Genomic DNA, 18,868 nt, shown 5'->3' with positions numbered 1-18,868 from the left:
GGACTTGCATAAAGCCACACATAAAGGACACGTAATGAATTAAGCATAGTGCTTGATTTGTTTCGCCATTTGTTCAAGTGTGGACCCCACAGTTATAGCAGTGTGATCATGCTTACCTGCCGCCAGACTCTGTGTGCTGTACGAGGGAGTCTCTCGACATTTCCATGAGACGCATGGCCTCATTAACATCGTCTTTTTCAACAACTTCAACCAGCCGAAGCCTTGCCTGCAAAATAGGAGAGATAGATTAAATCTACCTTGTGTCGTTTTTTTGCATCAAGAGGGTAGAAGGTGGGGGCATTCCACTGAATCATGCATGTCCCAAGTGAGCGGCAGCTAAAGAGGACAATCTCAGGGTGATCAGAACAATTAGAAATGCTTAGATTTGCTCGTTTTCGTTAAGTATTTACCAAATTGGATTGATTCAAGAGCTCACTTTTAAATGTTTATACCTATTGGCTAGAGTGTATTACACTTGTGAATTAAGGTACGACTATATTTTCTGTCTCCCGGGGACTAGAAGTTTGACTGGTGTATGTAAAGTTTGAGCTCATGAAGGTTGCGTCCTACCAAATTAAAATGATGTAACACTGCAATGCTTGTTTAATCTGATATTAACAGGCTGCCCTCTTTTGCCAATGTACTGTTTGAACTAGTGCAGGTAAAACTAGATTTTATACCTGCTAGATCCGTTGTTGATTTGAGAGCTCGTGGGCTTAAGGGTCGAGACATCAAACTTGTGGCTTGTGCCTTTTTTGTTTCAAATGGTTCTTATTGCTCCAGAAAGCATGATACATGCTTGAAAATTCATATATTCTCAGTAAAATGTTTAATATCGCATTATTTATGTGAACGAATTTCGGTTTTGGTTACTGGGCATCGAGATGAACGGTGACGTCACTGTCTAGAAAGCATTGTCACAGCTTTGTGGGGGCCCAAAGCTGTGACACACATAGTGCTGCATTGTCTGCTCTCGCGCACACACGCAAGCAACCGTTCAGATGCTCTCAACACTCACTAAGATTCTCTAATAGAGAATCTTAGCGTGTGCAGTATTCCAGTACACGCGCAGGTGTTTGCAGAATACTGGGCTACCAGACCATGGTACTGACACCTTGCGACGCTTCAGACAACAATTAGACACTAAGTTTCTTTGTTTTCACCGAGTGTTAGTGACGAAAAAATGTTTGAAAAGGAAACACATTTGGAATTACACCGCTGCCCAGAATTTACAGCAGCAGAGAAGTAGGATGCACTAGGTTTCTACAATAACAATTCAATGCTTGCCTGGTTCATCTTAGTGCCTCCACACGGTCCCACTTATTTGGCTTCTTTGAGGCTACGGTAAGTAGGGCCACGTTTAAGGCCTAGTATTACACTAACGCAAAAAGAAGCGTGCAGACAAAGTAAAATTCTCTAATGTCGCCTTTGCAGGTTCTCATGAGAATTCGAAGCACTTTGCAAAATGCCAGAAAGCTTGGCTAGTTTGGCAACCTGCTGAGCAAAACAAGTGAGTGTAGGTTTGCAGCCAATGCTCTCTTGCCCTGTGCGGCAGCACTGTGGATCACTGCTCGTTGCATGTCATTTTAACGTGGTATGAAGTCACTAAAGCTTTCGTTATGCTTCAAAGACGGTGATTTCGGTGTCAGTTGCGCTAGCAATGGGTCTGATAGCAAGGATGAGTATTCAGGCACCCTTTGGGAGCGAAATAAAATAGATTTGAAACACTTGCTATGTCTAACACATCGTGCTGAGTGTCCTTGCATATAGAGGAAGCCTACAGCAGGCCTATTATAGCCTCAAAATTTGGTGTCTAAAGCACTTTAACACAGCTAGGGTGGCTAGAAGCTGGATTATCCTGGCTGATGACGGCAAGTGATGTGGACTCAGAATCGATGGAGGTTACAAGTGAATTCGTTACCACTGCACCTTGCAAATAAAAATGTTAAAGCATACATGTACCGAAGGTAAATATCTGTATTACCTTTTTCATTATTATGCATTGTAGCTTGCCTTTCTGGTCGCCACGGCACTACAAGCACAAGACACACACAGTACATGTAGAAATACTATTTAAAAACTCTGTCCCTTCTCCATCATCCAAAGCCAGCACACACAGAGTGCTTTGGGGCCCCCAAACTTTTAAGGCACCTACTTGACAACTCCCTAATGCTTAGGCAAAGATCACTAGTAGGGGAACCTTAGAACTTAGGCAAATTCATGATTTCAGCACGCAGACACCTTCATTAAACCCAACCAGCATCAACATTAAAGCATACCTACCAACCTCGCAGCATGTATGTTCGGGAGACCTCAGCAAGGGGGGGGGGGGTCTTTTTGCATAGCAGAAATGACTGAGACTGGACTGGAGACTGACATCAGAAAGGGGTAAGGATGTTTGTTTTGAGCTACTTGAACCAAACTTCTTTACTTGTGAAGGCACCAACGCAGTTCACAGGCGCACGTGGTACAGAATCCGTACTTGTCACCTTTCCGCGAAGTCACAAAGCACGGAAACCCAGCTGTGTAAGAGTCCAGAAACACTTGCAAGTACTTTGATTTTGATGCCGTCATCGACCTTCTAACTGAACTCTGGAAACGCGCAACCCCCACGGCAGACGGCGTAGCGTACAAAATGCAGGGGCCAAGGTGGAGACGCAAGAGTTCTGGCTACGCCCAATGGAAACGATTGCCGCAAATGAACTGAACGGTGGCCGGAGCGGCAAGATTGCGACACGCGGCGCTGTTTCTCCCAAGCACGCCGATATCAAGAGTGCAAAGCACAATTGGGGCCGCTTACTTACTGCCGGTCTGCCAGCGGCCCTTCCTTTGGAAAATGGAATCTGCTCGACAGTCCCGCCGTCTCGTTATATCGGAGCGCTCGTGCAGCGCCGTGGCTGAGGCCGCCGTGCACTTTTGGCAATCTTTTTCCGCTGAGACTGTACCTTTTCCCTCGCCTTCTTTCGGTACGGTGGCGAGCGCTTCTCACGGCCAGCCGGCCAGCCTTCGCCCAGATGCGCAGTGCCTAGAATGTACTCAGCGGTACGGTTACAATGAAATAGAAATGTGGTGGCGAGTGCTCTTCCGCAGCACCGCCACAGCAGGAAAGGCTGACGTACGCGCATGATTTTAAAAAAAAGAGAGAGAAAAAAAAAACGCCTCTGTTGTGGTGGCCACTTTTCAGGAGATTCGAGATGACATTCGTACAATCAGGAGATTAGGTCCCAATTCCGGAGTCTCCCGGACAATTCGGGAGAGTTGGCAGGTATGATTAAAGTGTAAAGAATTTTCAGAAAAGTCCTTGTTGAAACAACATGCGATAACAGATCCTGCACTTGTTCATTAATACATGCTTAACACAATTTAACAGCCTGTCATGCAGCAGAGAGTAATAAAGGTCATCAATATTAAAGGAGCACTGACATCAAATTTACGCATGTCAAAATTTTTGCATCCACGAGTAGTTATCTACCCCACAGTAGCGATTCGCGACCGAAAATGCAACTGAGGGACGAATAACTATCTGTTTTATTGATTTATATCACCGGTATCTAGCACGATTCAAAACGACCGGCAAGCCCGCCATTTTTTAGTGCTGGCAGCACTTCCTCGTGGTCAACTCCAGACCGCACCCCAGTTGACCACTTGTCCACAGAAAGGAGTGACATGAGGATCAGCTGCTCAGCTAACATTTCGTCTGCTAGGCGCGCACGTTCAGTCATGCCTTGTCACCAGCATCGCCGTTGTCGCCGTCAAAAGTATCGACTAGTGTTGAAAACGACATTCTGGAACTTTGAATTACCACGATACGCAACGTCGCGAATCATTTTCGTTTCGACCCTTTGCAAAACAGCGATTCAAAAATAGACGCCGTTCCAAGCAGCAACGAGGTGGTGCCCGGGAACGCACACTTGGGCCATACTCGCTGGTGTGTCTCAATTAGCTCTTTTGAGAATTTTAGCGTGCGCAGGATTCTGGTATACGCAAAGGGGTCTATGGAGTATCGGTACAGTGAATGCACACCAGCAGAGAAATGGAATATGATAGGTTTCTACAATAACAATTCTGTGCTTTGCCAGGTTCTTCTTTGCACCACCAGTTGACCCCACCTATCCAGCCTCTCATGGTTACGGCTGCAGCAACCCGGTATTATGCTAGCACAAGGAAGTCCACGGACGAACGAAAATTCACTATTAACGCTACATGCGTGTTACTTGTTAGCGATGATATTTATTTATACGGTACTCCACTTTGATAGCTTGTGGTCGTATTGGCGTGTACCGTACGTGTAACGTGCGACACACTCATTCCGCTTTTTCCGTGCTTCCAACAACACAATTTTAACTGCAGCTCACAACAGTTCCCCCGACCTGCTGACTGACGAACACACGTTGAATCATGTTCTTTCCTTGACGGTTTGCGTCTTGTAATTTCATGAAATCGTTCAAAGCGGCGCGACGAAGATCAAGTATGAAGAATGAGAGTGTTTCCAGGCGTCGGTGCCACGATAAAAACACTAGATTTGTCGACGTCATTGCTACTAGCGCATCGTCAATCAGGATGGTATGCGCCACATCGAACACATCGCAGTAGTGTCGATGTCGCAGGGAGCTGAAAGCCCCCTAAAGCTTTTGTACGCTCTTTGCCCTTGAAATAAAATAACTTCCAAGTGACGGACGCCATTCAAATTTTGTCAAAAATACTTATGCATACCGAGCAATCGAATTAAGGACACATCTCGAGCTTGAAATTTTATGTCAGTGCCCTTTTAATACAAAAACCTGCACAACAGCCACAATTCTGTTCTGTCAGAAACTGAACGCCTGTGAATTACTTCAGAGGCGTTCAGGCTTGATTTTTAGTCTGAAAGTTCGTGTTAATTGATAAGAAGAGTGCCAATCACAGACACCACACGACAGCCACAATTCTCAGATGACAACACCTTAACTTTTCTCTATTCAGACTGTGTTTATGAAGTTCTGCCTTGCACTATTCATCATTAATTACTGAGAAGCAAGCAGATTTGGCTCTGATGTAGCAGGTGAAATAAATTGTAACTTTGGAGGAAACAGTACCCTAGAACCCTGCTGATACGTTTTTTTAAGGGATCGCAAGAAGTAAACGTAAACCAGGAAATGCAAGAGGGGAAAAAAAAAAACAAACAAAAAAACAGGAATGGTGGAAGGGGGGAGAGATACCCAAATAGTGGTGAACTGCACCGAATTTTATTTCGATGCTTACGATTGGGGAGGGGGGGGGGATGCAATGTTGCCTAGTGCATTGCCTGGGACCAGCAGAAAACGACATAACAGCCAGGAAAATGCAGCAGTGAGGAACTTTACAGCGCTGTTCTGCTGTACACAGCTGCAAATCTGTTGTAGAATACAAGTCAAGCATACAAAAGAAATGTGTAAAAAATTATGTGAGACAGTGCATACCAGAGCAGTGGAAAGGCGCAGAATGGCTAGCAGTGTCCTGGGTGACATGAAGGTGGCATCTTTACTGTTGCGTGCTTCTTTGCGCATTTCCACATATGCGCTAACGATGTAATCAGTCAATTCCTCGGGAACCACGGGTTGCTTACTCTTGCACAGTGCAATGTAACGCCGCATGAGACGCATGTCCAGTGGTTTATGCGTACCCTGCGGTGGCTCCGTGCAGTTCTTGTGCACAAAAGTGATGTGGTTTGCCAGTCTGAGACGAGGGAGATACAAAAGGGCAATGCAGTGAAACATCCTTGATGATTCAGGCACAAAAAGCAACACATTAACCCTCGATACAACAAAATCAGTAAAATCGGCAATTTAGTTTGTTATGTCAAAACTTTATTAAACTGAAACTCAACCTTTTATGCAATGTATAGTAAGCAAGGGATTCTTTTTCATTAAGAAAGTGCTACAATGATTTCCGAATAACAGGGCACTATAAAAGCAGTGTCAATTTTGTTAGAGCCAGCTGTATGGTGACTGCGATACTATGCCACATCAGTGAAATCTTCACGATTGCTGTACAGTGCATTGTGGCAGAAAGTGCCAAGCTAAGCAATCGCACCTATTCTGTCATCTAAACCTGAAATGTTGCCCAGAGTTGTGCAACATCTATGCCGTCATGGTCACTGAATCGAACCACGGTTCACTGGATCGTCCACTCAGTCCAATGAACGTGCAACATCGAAAAGCATCTAATGCAACAAAAATAAAAGAGCTTCGGTCTAAAACTGCATGAAAGTAAGGCAACAACCTGATCTGTGGCACCTCAGTTCAAGGTGGCAGGGTTTTCTGTTTTGAAACATCGCATGTGCATATGTCCAAGGGATAGAGCAAGGCCTAATATGGCATCACAAATTTCAGTCACCACAAATCATTAGTTTAATGGAAGTCTTGTCACTCAGCTTTATCAAAGAATAACTACAGTTTTACAAAACTGGCAGCAGTGTAACTGTGAGCGGCTCCAAATAAAATCGGTTGACTGCTAAGAATTTATTGCAGCAGTGCACTAAGTGAAAAAACTTATGTTTATGTTAAAAGTGGCTGTTAGTTCCGATTGCTTGTGAGGATCGAGAGCGCCCTCCCCTTTGATGCCACGTTCCCCAGCTAGCGCGTTGTGCCGGCCTCGCATGACCCGAGTGGTGGGAACCGCCATCAGGGGTGAGACGGCTGGAACTGAATTGGGAGCAGTTTTTGGAGCAGCAAAATTTCGATTTTGGAGCAGAAGAACCTTGATATGGAGCAGTTAGCGGCATTTAATATGTTGTCTTAGGAGCTTAAAAAAACTTATTTGTAGCAACTTAGGCCGACAAGTACATATTTTAATTAGTGTAGAATACACATAACAGTGAAACGGCATTTGGTGAGAGTTTTTTTTAACAGATTATCGCCAGGTATGAACTACACTGCAGGGTCAAACTAACAAAAGCCAACTGTACAATGTACCTGCACAAACAGAACATTTTAGCCTCTCTGTCTCAACAATAAGCAGGAAATTTTCTTTGGGCCATGTTTGGCATTATGTCATATATTTCATACAGGTGTTTTAATATTTGTTACACACACACCTCAGGTCATTTTCACGGTCAGGTTTGTCCTGGATGAGCCACAACAGGTCAAAACGTGACAGAAGTGCAGCAGGCAGTTGGACGTTCTGCTCAATGGAGCGTTTTGGGTTGTAGCGACCATATGCAGGATTGGCCGCCGCCAAAATGGACGTGCGTGCATTCAGAGTTGTCATAATGCCAGCCTGTGACAAGCAAGAAATAAAAAGCATAAGATGCCACTGTAGCAAGCTCTTGATAATTCAAGCTTAAAGGGACAGCAGAATTTTGTTTGAATTATCATAAGTTCTCATAAGCATGACTATGAGCAACATACCAACTTGTGTTGTAATGTTAATTGTTTCTCAGTGCTGCAGCAACGTCATAGCTCTGCATGATTGCCAGTAAAGTTTTAGATGTTAGTGATCATACCGGCACTTGTAATTATGTGGCATGTGTAATTAAGAGGCAAAATGTGCCATGTCCCATGACAGCTGGTAGTCCCTTCCCAATCTTAGTGCGCTTTTCCTCATGACACCAGTGTACGGCAGCAAAAGCGCCTGAAGACGCAATCGACCAGACTGTCATTTTTTTTTTTTTCATTTTAATGTGATAGCGTTAAAGAGCTCGTATCGCAGAGATTCCAGTGTTGGCGTCGTTGGTTGTGAGCGAAAAATCATCAGTCTGAGCGGGAATCGAACCCAGGCCTTCTGCGTGGCAAGCAGGTGTTATACCACGAAGCCACACCCGTGCTCGAAATTGCCTGGGAAAAAAACACTATATGAATGTAAGGTAGTGCTAGGAGTGTCATTAAAGGGCCCCTAAACCACCCCCGATATTTTTTCAAACATTTCAAGTAAACACGCGCATTGTGTGCAGAATGCCACCATGATCAACGATGCCACATGTGGCAGCGCTACAAGCCGCGGGCACGCGACAAATTCCAAGAAATAATTTCTTCTCCTCTCCAGGTCCCTCCGGTCTGCCTAGTGATGTGTGTGATGTCAGCGTGTTGAATCTGTGATGCGGTATGCAGGTGTTGCTGCGACTGGTCGAACAAGAACCTACGACTTCCGGTTAGTATGCAAGCAGCTGCCCGTGCTCCTTGCTGTTTTTCGTCGTGTTGCTCGCGTGTGCGTGCTTGCGAATAGGCAACTGCGGCCCGTAACGCAACTGCCAAATCACAAGCGTACCAGCACAGTCACGCCTAGCGACCTGATAAGTGGCGCGGACTGCATCTGACAGTGTTTTGCGACGGCGTTCTCGCATCAGTGCTTGGCTGCAAAAGCGCTGACTGGAAAAACGAAAAGACATGACACGTGTCACCGTACGGGTCCATCATGTTGGCGATCCTTTGAAGGTGTGTGTGCAACACAGGGTCTACACCTGCACAATGCGTACGAGCACGGCCCGACACGGCAACAACAGCGATTACCCGAGAGGCACAAAGTCGCGGCAACCGGAAGTGCCCGCTGTTTCGAAGAGCGCGTCAGCGATGACGGTATGTCACGAGAGATTGGGAGGGGCACTCGGCGAGGAGGGCAAAGCAGCTTTGGGAGAGGAGAGCAGGAGACGAGTGGAGAGCAGCGAAGGAAAGAGTGAAACGAGAGATCGCAGCGTTTCGATCATCAAACGCGTGTAACTCCGCTATTACGGCACCGTTTCGAAAATTCTTACGGCTATGTGTTCATTGTAGACTCGTGCACAACTGTCACACCATTTCGACCTCTGGGTGGTTTAGGGGCCCTTTAACACATGTAATATTGCGTGGCAGAAGTGTAAAATTTCACCAGGCATCAAAACATACGAGTTGTGCAACAAATGGGTGGTTGAAGATCTACCCATAACAAAGCGCTCAGGCATAATTAATCATCATCAGCAGCAAAGTGGGCAGATGCGCAGGTGCGCGTGTTGCCTTACGGACGTGCAATGGGTGCTTTGCAAATTTGGTGAAAGGAAGACTTATGGAGTTGTGGGCAATTCGCAACTGTATTTGCAGTAGGCATTCTAGGATACTTTAAAACAGCCAATGCTACTCGCACGGACACTCCTTTCTTAGCGGCACGGCTGAGGTGTCCATCGAGAAGCAAAGCCTGGCTAGAAGGCTGTGCGAATGGGGGCCCGATTACACTATCGCGGTCTACTCTTGAAGGCGAAGGTCCAGAGTCCTCCAATTTTTTTTTCTTCCTCAGTCAAGATGCGATTGTTCGTGTGTGTGCACAATTTAATTTGCTCGCTTGCCTTGTAGAGAGGCCATCAGCTTTATTTGCGACTGTCAGTGACATAAAAGTGGCAATGTTCACCTAGAAGCGGCAAAGGCAGCAGATATTTTCTAGCACAGACAAGTGGAAAGTACGAATTAACCGAAAGTTAGAATTATCAAAGTTTCAATTATTCAGAGTCTACTGTAGTATTAAGCAATGACACCTGTCCTTATACAGCCATCCTAGATGCCCAGAAAATCAACAGATGCTAGGATTTAGCACCATTTAGCTACTGAACATCTCTGTGATGCTGAGTTCTATCTAGCACAAAAAATTATTTTATGCTAAAACTGTTACAAGAAGTTCAAAAGCATAAGAGAGCTAAACATCTTGCCTAGCATCAGGAATCATAGGTTGCTGGCGACACGCTTCTACGGTAACACAGCAACAATAAAATAGAACTGCTTTATTGTGAATGACTGCAAATATGACGCAGAGGTAACAGCACCTTTGCAATGGAGATGGTCTGTTGCTCCATGACCTCGTGTATTGCAGTTCGATCACTGTCCATCATTTTGTCAAACTCATCAATACAACAAACGCCTCGGTCCGCTAGCACAAGTGCACCGCCTTCAAGTGTCATTTCACCAGTCAGTGGGTCCTTCATGACTGATGCGGTCAGACCAACACCAGATGAGCCACGACCTGTGGTGTACTGGCCTGGAAGCAAAAACGGACGCTACTGTCGTAAGCTCTCTCTACAGCACAATTGGAAGCTTTCAATACCATGAAAAACAAGACTGACTTTCGAGCACGCCTGTACACAGTTTCCCATCCACACTATGACACAATTTAGCTACACATTGCAGTGCAGTGCCACTCGCACAATGCCAACACACACTGTTGATCAGTGTATAACTATGTAAACTATAACAGAGCACAGCTTTACATAGTCCTGTGGCATAACTACTGAAACAGGTGACCCAGCATTACAACTACCACATGTGCAGCCTGTGGAAAATGCACAAGCTGAAAATGTTAGATGTTATGTAGCATATTTGGTTATAACCTGCAGTAATCAAGCACTGGAAAGCTAACAATGCGCTTGGAACTATAAAAATCTCTCCTCCTCCAAGCCACGATGGCACAACCTTTACACAACACTTTTAGAACTCAGTGTGTGTTTTTTCCCCCGTCTTTGCTTTGAAACCATGAGACAATGTTAAGTTAAATGTAGCTAATTGGCCATTGAATGTAGTGGCTCGGAGAGCACTTAATAATAAATACAGCCTTGGCTTACTTCTTGGAGCCAGTCGATCAATGTAAGACAGCAACTGTGACTTCGCCACACCAGGGTCCCCCATTAGACAAATGTTGATGTTGCCTAGACAAAATAAAGAAAGAAAAGCACTTTGAAATTGAAACAAAAACTGATATTCTTATTACTAGTTTTGCCTCCCAGAGGCATGTCCACAAACAGACCTAAAGTGTCAGACAAAAAGCGAAACTCACCTCGAATTTTCATGCCATTTGGGTGGCGGTCAATGCCTCCCACAAGCAGAAGCAGGAGTGCTTTTTTGACATCTTCATGACCGTATATCTCGGGGGCTATGCTGCCAGCAAGCTTGGCATAGAAGTCGGGTTCTGATCAAATAAAAAACAAAACAAAAAGAGGTGGGGGGAGGGATCCAACATTCGAATCTTATCATACAAAAACTTGTTGTAAGTTCAGCATACACTCAAACCTCAATATAACGAATTATTGGTTATAACGAAGTACACTAAAACATCGATATAACGAACACAGATATAACGAATTATCGGTTATAACGAAGTAAATGAAGAATAGTCTTGTCATAGTGTTACAAACAAACGTTTATAACGAATTTTCCGATATAATGAAGTTATTTTCATGGCAGGTGTGACTGTTATAATGAGGTTTGAGTGTATAAGCAGAATCGAAATGCATCTACAAATGACATCCAGTAATTAATTTCACATGGTACATTAACCTGTCTTCAAATCTTGACCATACTAAACAAGCTTGGTCCATACAAATATAATTTTTTTGGTTTAGAGTGAGGTCAAGGCAAATTGTAATCGGTGTCCAATAACATTAACCCTTTGCGGTCCGTTGTCGGGCAGCGCCCGACAACGCAACACGGCCGTAGCGGTCCGCTGTCGGGCCCCGCCCGACAAGGGTGTTCGTGGTTTAAATTTTGCTGTTTTCTCACCGCGAGTCGCGCGCATTTTTTGTATACATGAAGGGCCATCTCTTGAGGAATAAGTGAACTTTGTTTGTTGAGGTTTTACTTTTTTGACACTAGGGTGCAGCACTATGATCAGCACGGGGCCTAGAGCGTACCCACTCGCGCGCGCGGTTCGCTGAGAAGCATGGCCACGTTTTCACCGCGTGCGTTTTACGGCGGTGCTTTTAGCGAAAGCGAGGATGACTTTAGTGAGGAAGAGAATTACGTGCCTCCACCAGACAGTGATGACAGTGATTCGACAGAAGTGAGTGACGAAGACGACGACGGCGGCGGTGGAAACCTGCAGTAATAACCCTGGCCTGCACACAGGGGAATGCTTTGAGCGGTATCATACGTTGCCCAAATATCACTAAAAGAGTTGCCTGCAGAATGCAGGAGCAAAAATAAATATCCTGTGCGTTTCTCTTCCACAGCTTGTGTTTTTATTCGCGGCGCCAGAAACTGGCGAAATAGTTTCGGACCGCTAGAGCCGGAAAGTGGGTAAAGGTTTTGGACCGCAAAGGGTTAAAGCAATTTTAAAAAGACATAGAAGTAAAGCTAGTACCATTCGGTATACTAATCGATTAAAGCAAAGCTTTTGACCAGCTATAATGCAATATATACAGTTGAAACTCGATTTAACGAAGCAATCGGGGCGCTCTAATTACTTAGTTAAATCGGGAAGTTTATAAAATCAAGGAAGGGCTTTTTCAGTCCTTCAAAATCTAAAATTGTAGCGTTGCATTGCCTGAATGTTATCACAGCATTTAATTTGCCACGAATACATGCCCGCATATGTAAAAAGTCTGCAACAGCAACCCGAGCATGAATTCCTCCCATATGTGGGTGATGCAGGCGAGGTAGATGGTCACGTGAAGCTACGAAAAGCTGCTGACATTCAAAGACAGGGAGGAAGAATGCAGTTATTGTAGCGAGCAGGCAAAGCAAGAAAGTTCCAAGGAGACCAACAGCGCCATCTCTCACATAAACCATTCAATAACAAAAGCAACCACCATATTCCTGAGGGAGTATTTGCAGGGACAACAAACCACTGCTGCTCAGCACCATAAGATATGTAAAAGTGCTACCAACTATGGCATGCAGTCTTTCCAAAATAAAACTAGTGATGTGAATGTAGTGGCTAGATGTTTTAATGCGATAGCGTTACAGCGCACGTCCAAAGAAAGGCCTCTGGTGTAAAAATTGGGAAGAAATTCCCAATGCGCATTTTAGCACATTTATTTACAAAAAAAAAAACGTTAAATTGAGTTCAGTGCCATGAAAGCTTTGTTAATTCGAGTTGATGACAGCATTGAACCCTGTGGGTGCCTGCCGGGGAATGGATATTTCTTCGTTAGATCAAGTTTTAGCTGTACTACTATTGACAGCTTTTTTATGGTTTACCTGGAGAAGTACTCCTGTTTTTCACTGCTTCATCTGAAACAATGTGTTGTGATGGGAAGCACCATCCCCTTCAACAGCGCAGTTCATTTAGATGTCCTGAAGGGAAACCCAATTTTAGCCACCAATCCCTTTGATATCTAAATTAATGACATCATCCATATGCAAAGAAAATCTGCAACTGTTCTATATGCCAATGATACCAGCTTGTTTCTCATCGGTCTACAAGCTTGCTAAGTCATTCTAAAAATCACATTAGTGAAGCTACAACAGCCTTAAAATTGAATAGCAACTCCAAAACAATCTTGTTCAGCTCCAGGGGCAGACAGGTGTCATTGAATAGACTGTTGCTTGATGGTGTACCATTGCAATTGTTTGACAACATAAGGCATCTGGTGTTATTTTTGAACACGTAAATGAATGGAAAACATCATGCAGATATGTTGACGAAGTAAGCGGTATAAGAAGTGGTTGCGCTACCACACTACTATCTCCTTGAAGAAAAGTGGTGGTTATGTTATCGTTAACTACTGTATTTACTCGCATAATTTGCGAACTTTTTTTCGCGAAATTGGAGCTCCGAAGAGGGGGTGCGAAAATTACGCAGAGGTTTCACGAACACATCTGAAATAACGTACAATATATAGTCCTAACGCGCGCGGTATAATACATTAAAAAAGAAAATAAATTATAGCGCAAACAAAGGGTACTGTTTATTTAACAGAATTAGCATGCACTTTAACCAGCCAGATTCGGTCATGCACGGTCTAGTCAGAATCACTGGTCAAGAAGTCCGACTGAGAATCATCGCCGCGGCCGCTGTCACCGCCCTCCCAAAGTGAGCCGTCCTCTGTTTCGTCGAGCGCGTTCGACAGCCCAGTCTTCTTGAAGCTCTTCACGACAATGCTGGGAGTAATGAGGTGCCACGGCACGGCAATACCGGTGGACCTAAGCTCTCGCACATATTTGAAAAGGTATTCTTGCATGGCAGGAAACTTTCCGTGCTTCGGTCCTCGGAACGCTCTCCTTCCCAGTCTTGAATTAAAAAGCGAACTCTTCTGCTTTATCCAGTACCAAACGTGACTCTCATGCACACTGAAGTGCTTGGCGGTGGCACGGTTCCCATTTCCTTAGGCAAGCTCCATAACAGTGAGCTAGAATTTTGCCCAATAGCTATTGTAGCCCAGTGCAAGAGAACAGTGAAAATGCAACTGGCTGATCGCGAAACCTTAACTCCCGAAATCAACCAAGGCTGCGTTGCAGCGCCGGCATGGCGCGGACGCAGAGGAGGGGCAGCGAGGGGAAAAGTTGGCGCGACTGGCCCTCGCACGCCTCCGATGCAGAAAGTAGTCCGTGCCGTGTCACGTGCATACATTCTCACGGCGGGAGAACGCTCGAGCAGTTCCGACAACCCGTGAACAGATTTGGGTGTTCGGGTACGGTTGGTACGGTCCCTAGAATACGGTAGTTCGGGTGTTTCCAGAGAATAGAACGAAGTAATCGGAAGGGACTTCGCACTCGCAGCCAGTCTTGTGTATGACCGCTTGCCTGCTCGGTGAGGGCCACGGGGCCACGGCCGCCCAAAGTCTCTCCGTGCGCGCGTGCCGGTGAGCTGGCTCGGGCGGGTAGGGGAGCGCAAAATATGCAAGTAAATACTTTTTTAGTAAAGCTGGCTAAATATTAAGGGTGCGCAAATTATGCGGATAAATACGGTATTTACATCACCCAAAAACTAGTGCACCCTTAAGTAGTGGAACGACAACAAACATGCAGAAGCATTTTCTCCATCAGAAATATGCACTCCACAACATGGCTAATGTGACATACCTCCACAAAACAGCACTGCAACTTACATTTACCAAAACATTACTGTAGGTTTTGAACAAATAAATGACAATAAATGACAATTTGTGGGTGCCATTTCATACCCGAGAGTGCCTCCAGCTCCTCAGGTGTCATCATGCTGTCATCCAGTTCATCGTCTTCCATCTTATTCATCTTGACAATTCTCTGAATTGCAGAGAGAACAACAGTAAAAAAGCAGGCACCACCAAAAACATTTTGGCCAAAATTAGAGCCCAGAAAAGCAGTTTTCCTTCCAGCATGCGAAAAAAAAAAACCACTGAAAAGTACAGAATGGTAAATAGAACGGCAATAGTAAATTTGAGGTTTGAAGCGAATTCGAAGCGAATACAGTTGAGCCCACTTGTAACGATCCCACATATAACGATCTATCGGTTATAACAACCATATTTGAGTGCACTTACGATTTTCCTATGCTAACCATTGAAGCTGCGTCTACATATAGCGAACATTTTTCAAAGCCTCCTACTTTTACAACGAACACTGCAGACACGGTCGCGATAAAAATATGGCACATACGAAGCGAAAAAAAAAAAAAGAAAGAACAACTTAAAAACAGGCCTTCTAAAGCACGAGAAGGGCGCGTGCTCACGCGTGCCCTGCTACAGTTTGCTTGCGACTAAGATATCCCAGATCGGCAAGCACTGCACACAGATTTCAGACACTGCGTGCGAGGTCGCTCACTTTCCAAGATTTTCTTCACTGGCAGAATGGCAGTGAGGAAAAAAAAAAAAAAAAAAAAAAAAAAAAAAAAACCCGGAGGCAGCATGAAGCCTTGCAGTCAGCTTTCGCAGAGTTACCTTTCCTGACGCCATTCTCTGCTGCTACGACCGCCTACGATGAACCAAACAATGCCTTGGAACGCAAGAAGGCATGAATTCAAGTGATAACCACGATAACTTTTCACCGCATAAAAGTTCACTGCGTCCCTAAACTCATCGACGCCACAATGTGCCGCAAAAGGTCGTCCGTCTTTTCAGTAACAGCAGAGACCGGTCGATCAGTGATTATGACGATGCCTTCGCGGATAAGCATAAGAAAAAAGCGAAGGCAAGGTGAGGGCCGTGGATGAACGCACCATTATGACTTGTAGCGGACAACCTTATCACAGTCATCTGCAGATATCTGCTCGGCTGCACGTGCGGCGTACACTGTGCTGATTGACGACCGTAGAAGCACGCCATGCTGTTTTTCAAGGGCCAGTAAACAGGCTCCAACTTTTTTTACACCCCCCAAACAAGCTTGTACAGTAGACCGCGGCGATCACATTTTCCGACTTTTACAGCGCCGCGCAGACCCTTCATTTCGAAAAACAATTCCCGCGCCTCTTTCCTTCGCCTGACCAATCCCCCTCATACGAGAAGTGACAAAAAGTTGCCCATGGGCAACTTGACGTACCACTGAGCTCGTCAATTGGTCTAAACTAGGTCTCAACAAACAGTTGTCAAGTTAACGTCAGTTCCTGTTCCCACCCACCGCTATGAAACTGCGCCTTGTTTCTTGGCCCTGCGGTGATGCGGTTTCGGCCACGCAGTTTTCGCGCATATATTCCTTCCACTGCATAGCACCTGCACACACTTCACCTTCGACATGAGGCGAAGCGTTGTTCAGTTGTCGGCTGCAAATCGAGCGGAGAGAGAGGAATCTCCGGTAGCTTGGATGGGTTGTGCTTGCTTGCGTGGCAAGCGGGGTTCTCCAGGCTTTTCTCTCGCGCCCCTTCGACATCTTGGAAAGCAAGCACGCATTCCTGCTGCATTGTGAACCGTCACAAAGATTTAAAAACACTGAAGAGCCTAAAACTGCCCATGAAGTTATGGAGCACGTGTGACAACGTAAACAATCAACAACCAGGAGCAGCAGCAAGCGGAAGTGCATAGCAGCTGATCGAGCTCGCCGATGACGGCAATTGCTGACGTCGAGTCACATTGCCAAAGTGGGCGGATTACGACTATGGCTTGGTGGGCTAGTTGGTATTGCATCTTAAAGGCTACAGCGCACAAAGACGGGGACAACAGAAGAAAACACAGGACGAAGCGCCGACGAAGCGCTTCGTCCTGTGTTTCTTCTGTTGTCCCCGTCTTTGTGCGCTGTAGCCTTTAAGACAGATTACGACGACAGGCTACGCCTTCCCCTCCCTGTGGCAGAGAAGGGTGGCAAGGCCATGCGAAAATATGAAACCAGCCGAAACGGATGCTCTAACCCCTGTAACTTTCTTATTATAGCACATACTCGCAAAATTCTTGCGGCAGCATGTTCACGTTGCAAAAGTACGCATATTTCTCTTCATTACAATTTTTGGACCTCGGGGTTGTTTACTGGCCCTTTCGCAAGTTCGCCGCCGCCGCGTCGTGCGACACCGCTTTAAAGTGTGCGTTGCTTTGTAGAAACGAAAGTGGCTTGCTGTTGTTTAGCGGCGCGAGCACCGAGAAACGTCGATGCACTGACAGCGAGCGTATACTGTGTGTTTGATTAGGCGACAAACCAAGTGCGCCGCACATCGTAGTGCAGGGCCGCAAGAGCATGGCAGAGACGTAGAGTGCGTGTTGCTTGCAAAATGCTTGTCTTCGCCACGTTGAACGAACAGGCTATTCGCCACACCTGTGCACGGTCTGGAGTGAAGCAGACATGGAGAATGTAGAAACACACGCATACGGTACACAGCAAGCGGCCCGGCAGTGATGGCTCATGCCGTCACTGCCGGGCTGCTGCCGGGCCACTGCCGAAATATAGATGATGCACTGCACGCAACTAGCCAGGGATGATTGGCTTCACGTGGCGGTACCACGCTTCAGTGAAACTGTGTCAGTTCATTGCAAAGGTGGTTAATTCACTCGTGAGCAGGCAGCGGGTGTCACCTCACGACGCGAAAAGGCTTCGCTTGTCACTGGAGGGGTTGTTAGTAGTTTAATAAAAGTGCACAGAAAAAAAAAGAAAGAAAGAAAAGAACGGCTTGGCCGCTAAGTGCACGTTTAAAAAGTAAAGAGTCCATGTACAACGAACTACAGTAATACCTCGTTAACTCGAAGTAGTAAAAACCATAAAAAATTTCCAGATAAGCAGATTTTTGAGATAAGCAAAGTTGAGCAAATTCCATTGAGAAGTCCAGTTCTATCTAGAAACGTTATCACTGCTCACCAGTTTCTTAACAGAAGCGCCTAACTGGCTCTTTGTAAAGGATTTAAAGAAAAATAATAACATACTAGAGCTATCAACCAGCTGTGTTTTTCGGCACTGCCTTTTTATTTAGTGCAGAAAGACCGACTGTGGCTGGTCTGCCTCTCAGTAACACTCGCACCTAGTAAAGCTTTCTTGAGTTGCTCATCGCATGTGCCGATCATCGGCGCCACTGCACTCAACTTTATTTCGCATTGTGATGAGTAAAGGAGGGGCACGAGGCGCGTGCCGAACGTGAAAGCGCGGCGACGGTGCGCGAGAAGCAAAAAGTCACCCGATGTCACGCGCACCAGCCACGTCGACGCAGAGGATTGGCCAGATAGGGGCTCGTGGCATGCGACCCGAGCCGTGATGGTGAACGACGAAGGATATTCGTGGCACTGTGCTGTGGGGTGCCGGACGGAGAAGGTCGAGGAAGGAGCAAGCGTCGCACCCGTGGCGAAAGCGGCTGGTACTCTGTTCTGGAGGTGGCGGAACGCAAGGCCCGGGGAGTGGCTGTCGACCTTGGAAGGCTCCAAGCGAGGCTGCCCGGACCCGTCGCCCCTCAATACTGCAGTTCCGGGATCGCCAGCAGCCCTTCTCTTCTCGGCAGGACGGCTGCCGACCACAGTCCAGTCAAGGAGGCGCCCGTCATCTGTGGAGTCCTGAAGCAAGGGACCAAGGCCCAGTTAGGCCTAACCTCGACGGACCGAGGACGGAGAAGACTACTGGGGACGCACGCGACGAGAGCAAGCAGCAGGCTGGACGAAGGCAACCGACGATGAACTCGGAGGACTACTGAGGACGTCGGCGACGGTCTCGACGAGAGATTGACTGCAACGGGAACATCGAGTCGTCGCGACGAGCTGTAAGAACGTTCTATTGTCGCAAGGCCCATAGTGGCCAGACTTAGTTGGAGACTTGTCTAAGCCTAGCTAGAACGCATTGTTGCAGTTCTAGATATCCAC

At 46.1% G+C, this 18,868-nt stretch overlaps 1 protein-coding gene across 1 annotated transcript in view; it reads right to left on the bottom strand.

Annotated features, from left to right (window-relative positions):
- Positions 1-18,868, bottom strand: part of LOC119388241 (DNA replication licensing factor mcm7) — a 48,597-nt gene that overhangs the window by 2,564 nt on the left and 27,165 nt on the right. The window contains exons 8-14 of the mRNA XM_037655913.2: positions 14,813-14,894; positions 10,747-10,878; positions 10,535-10,618; positions 9,743-9,954; positions 7,055-7,236; positions 5,439-5,694; positions 117-226 (exon numbers count right to left, since the gene is read on the bottom strand). Coding sequence (XP_037511841.1) covers positions 117-226; positions 5,439-5,694; positions 7,055-7,236; positions 9,743-9,954; positions 10,535-10,618; positions 10,747-10,878; positions 14,813-14,894 — 1,058 coding nt within the window. The remainder of the gene's footprint in view (positions 1-116; positions 227-5,438; positions 5,695-7,054; positions 7,237-9,742; positions 9,955-10,534; positions 10,619-10,746; positions 10,879-14,812; positions 14,895-18,868) is intronic.

Source organism: Rhipicephalus sanguineus, chromosome 3 (genome assembly GCF_013339695.2).
Source record: "Rhipicephalus sanguineus isolate Rsan-2018 chromosome 3, BIME_Rsan_1.4, whole genome shotgun sequence".
Taxonomy (NCBI): domain Eukaryota; kingdom Metazoa; phylum Arthropoda; class Arachnida; order Ixodida; family Ixodidae; genus Rhipicephalus; species Rhipicephalus sanguineus.
This window is presented reverse-complemented; position numbering and strand designations above follow the sequence as displayed.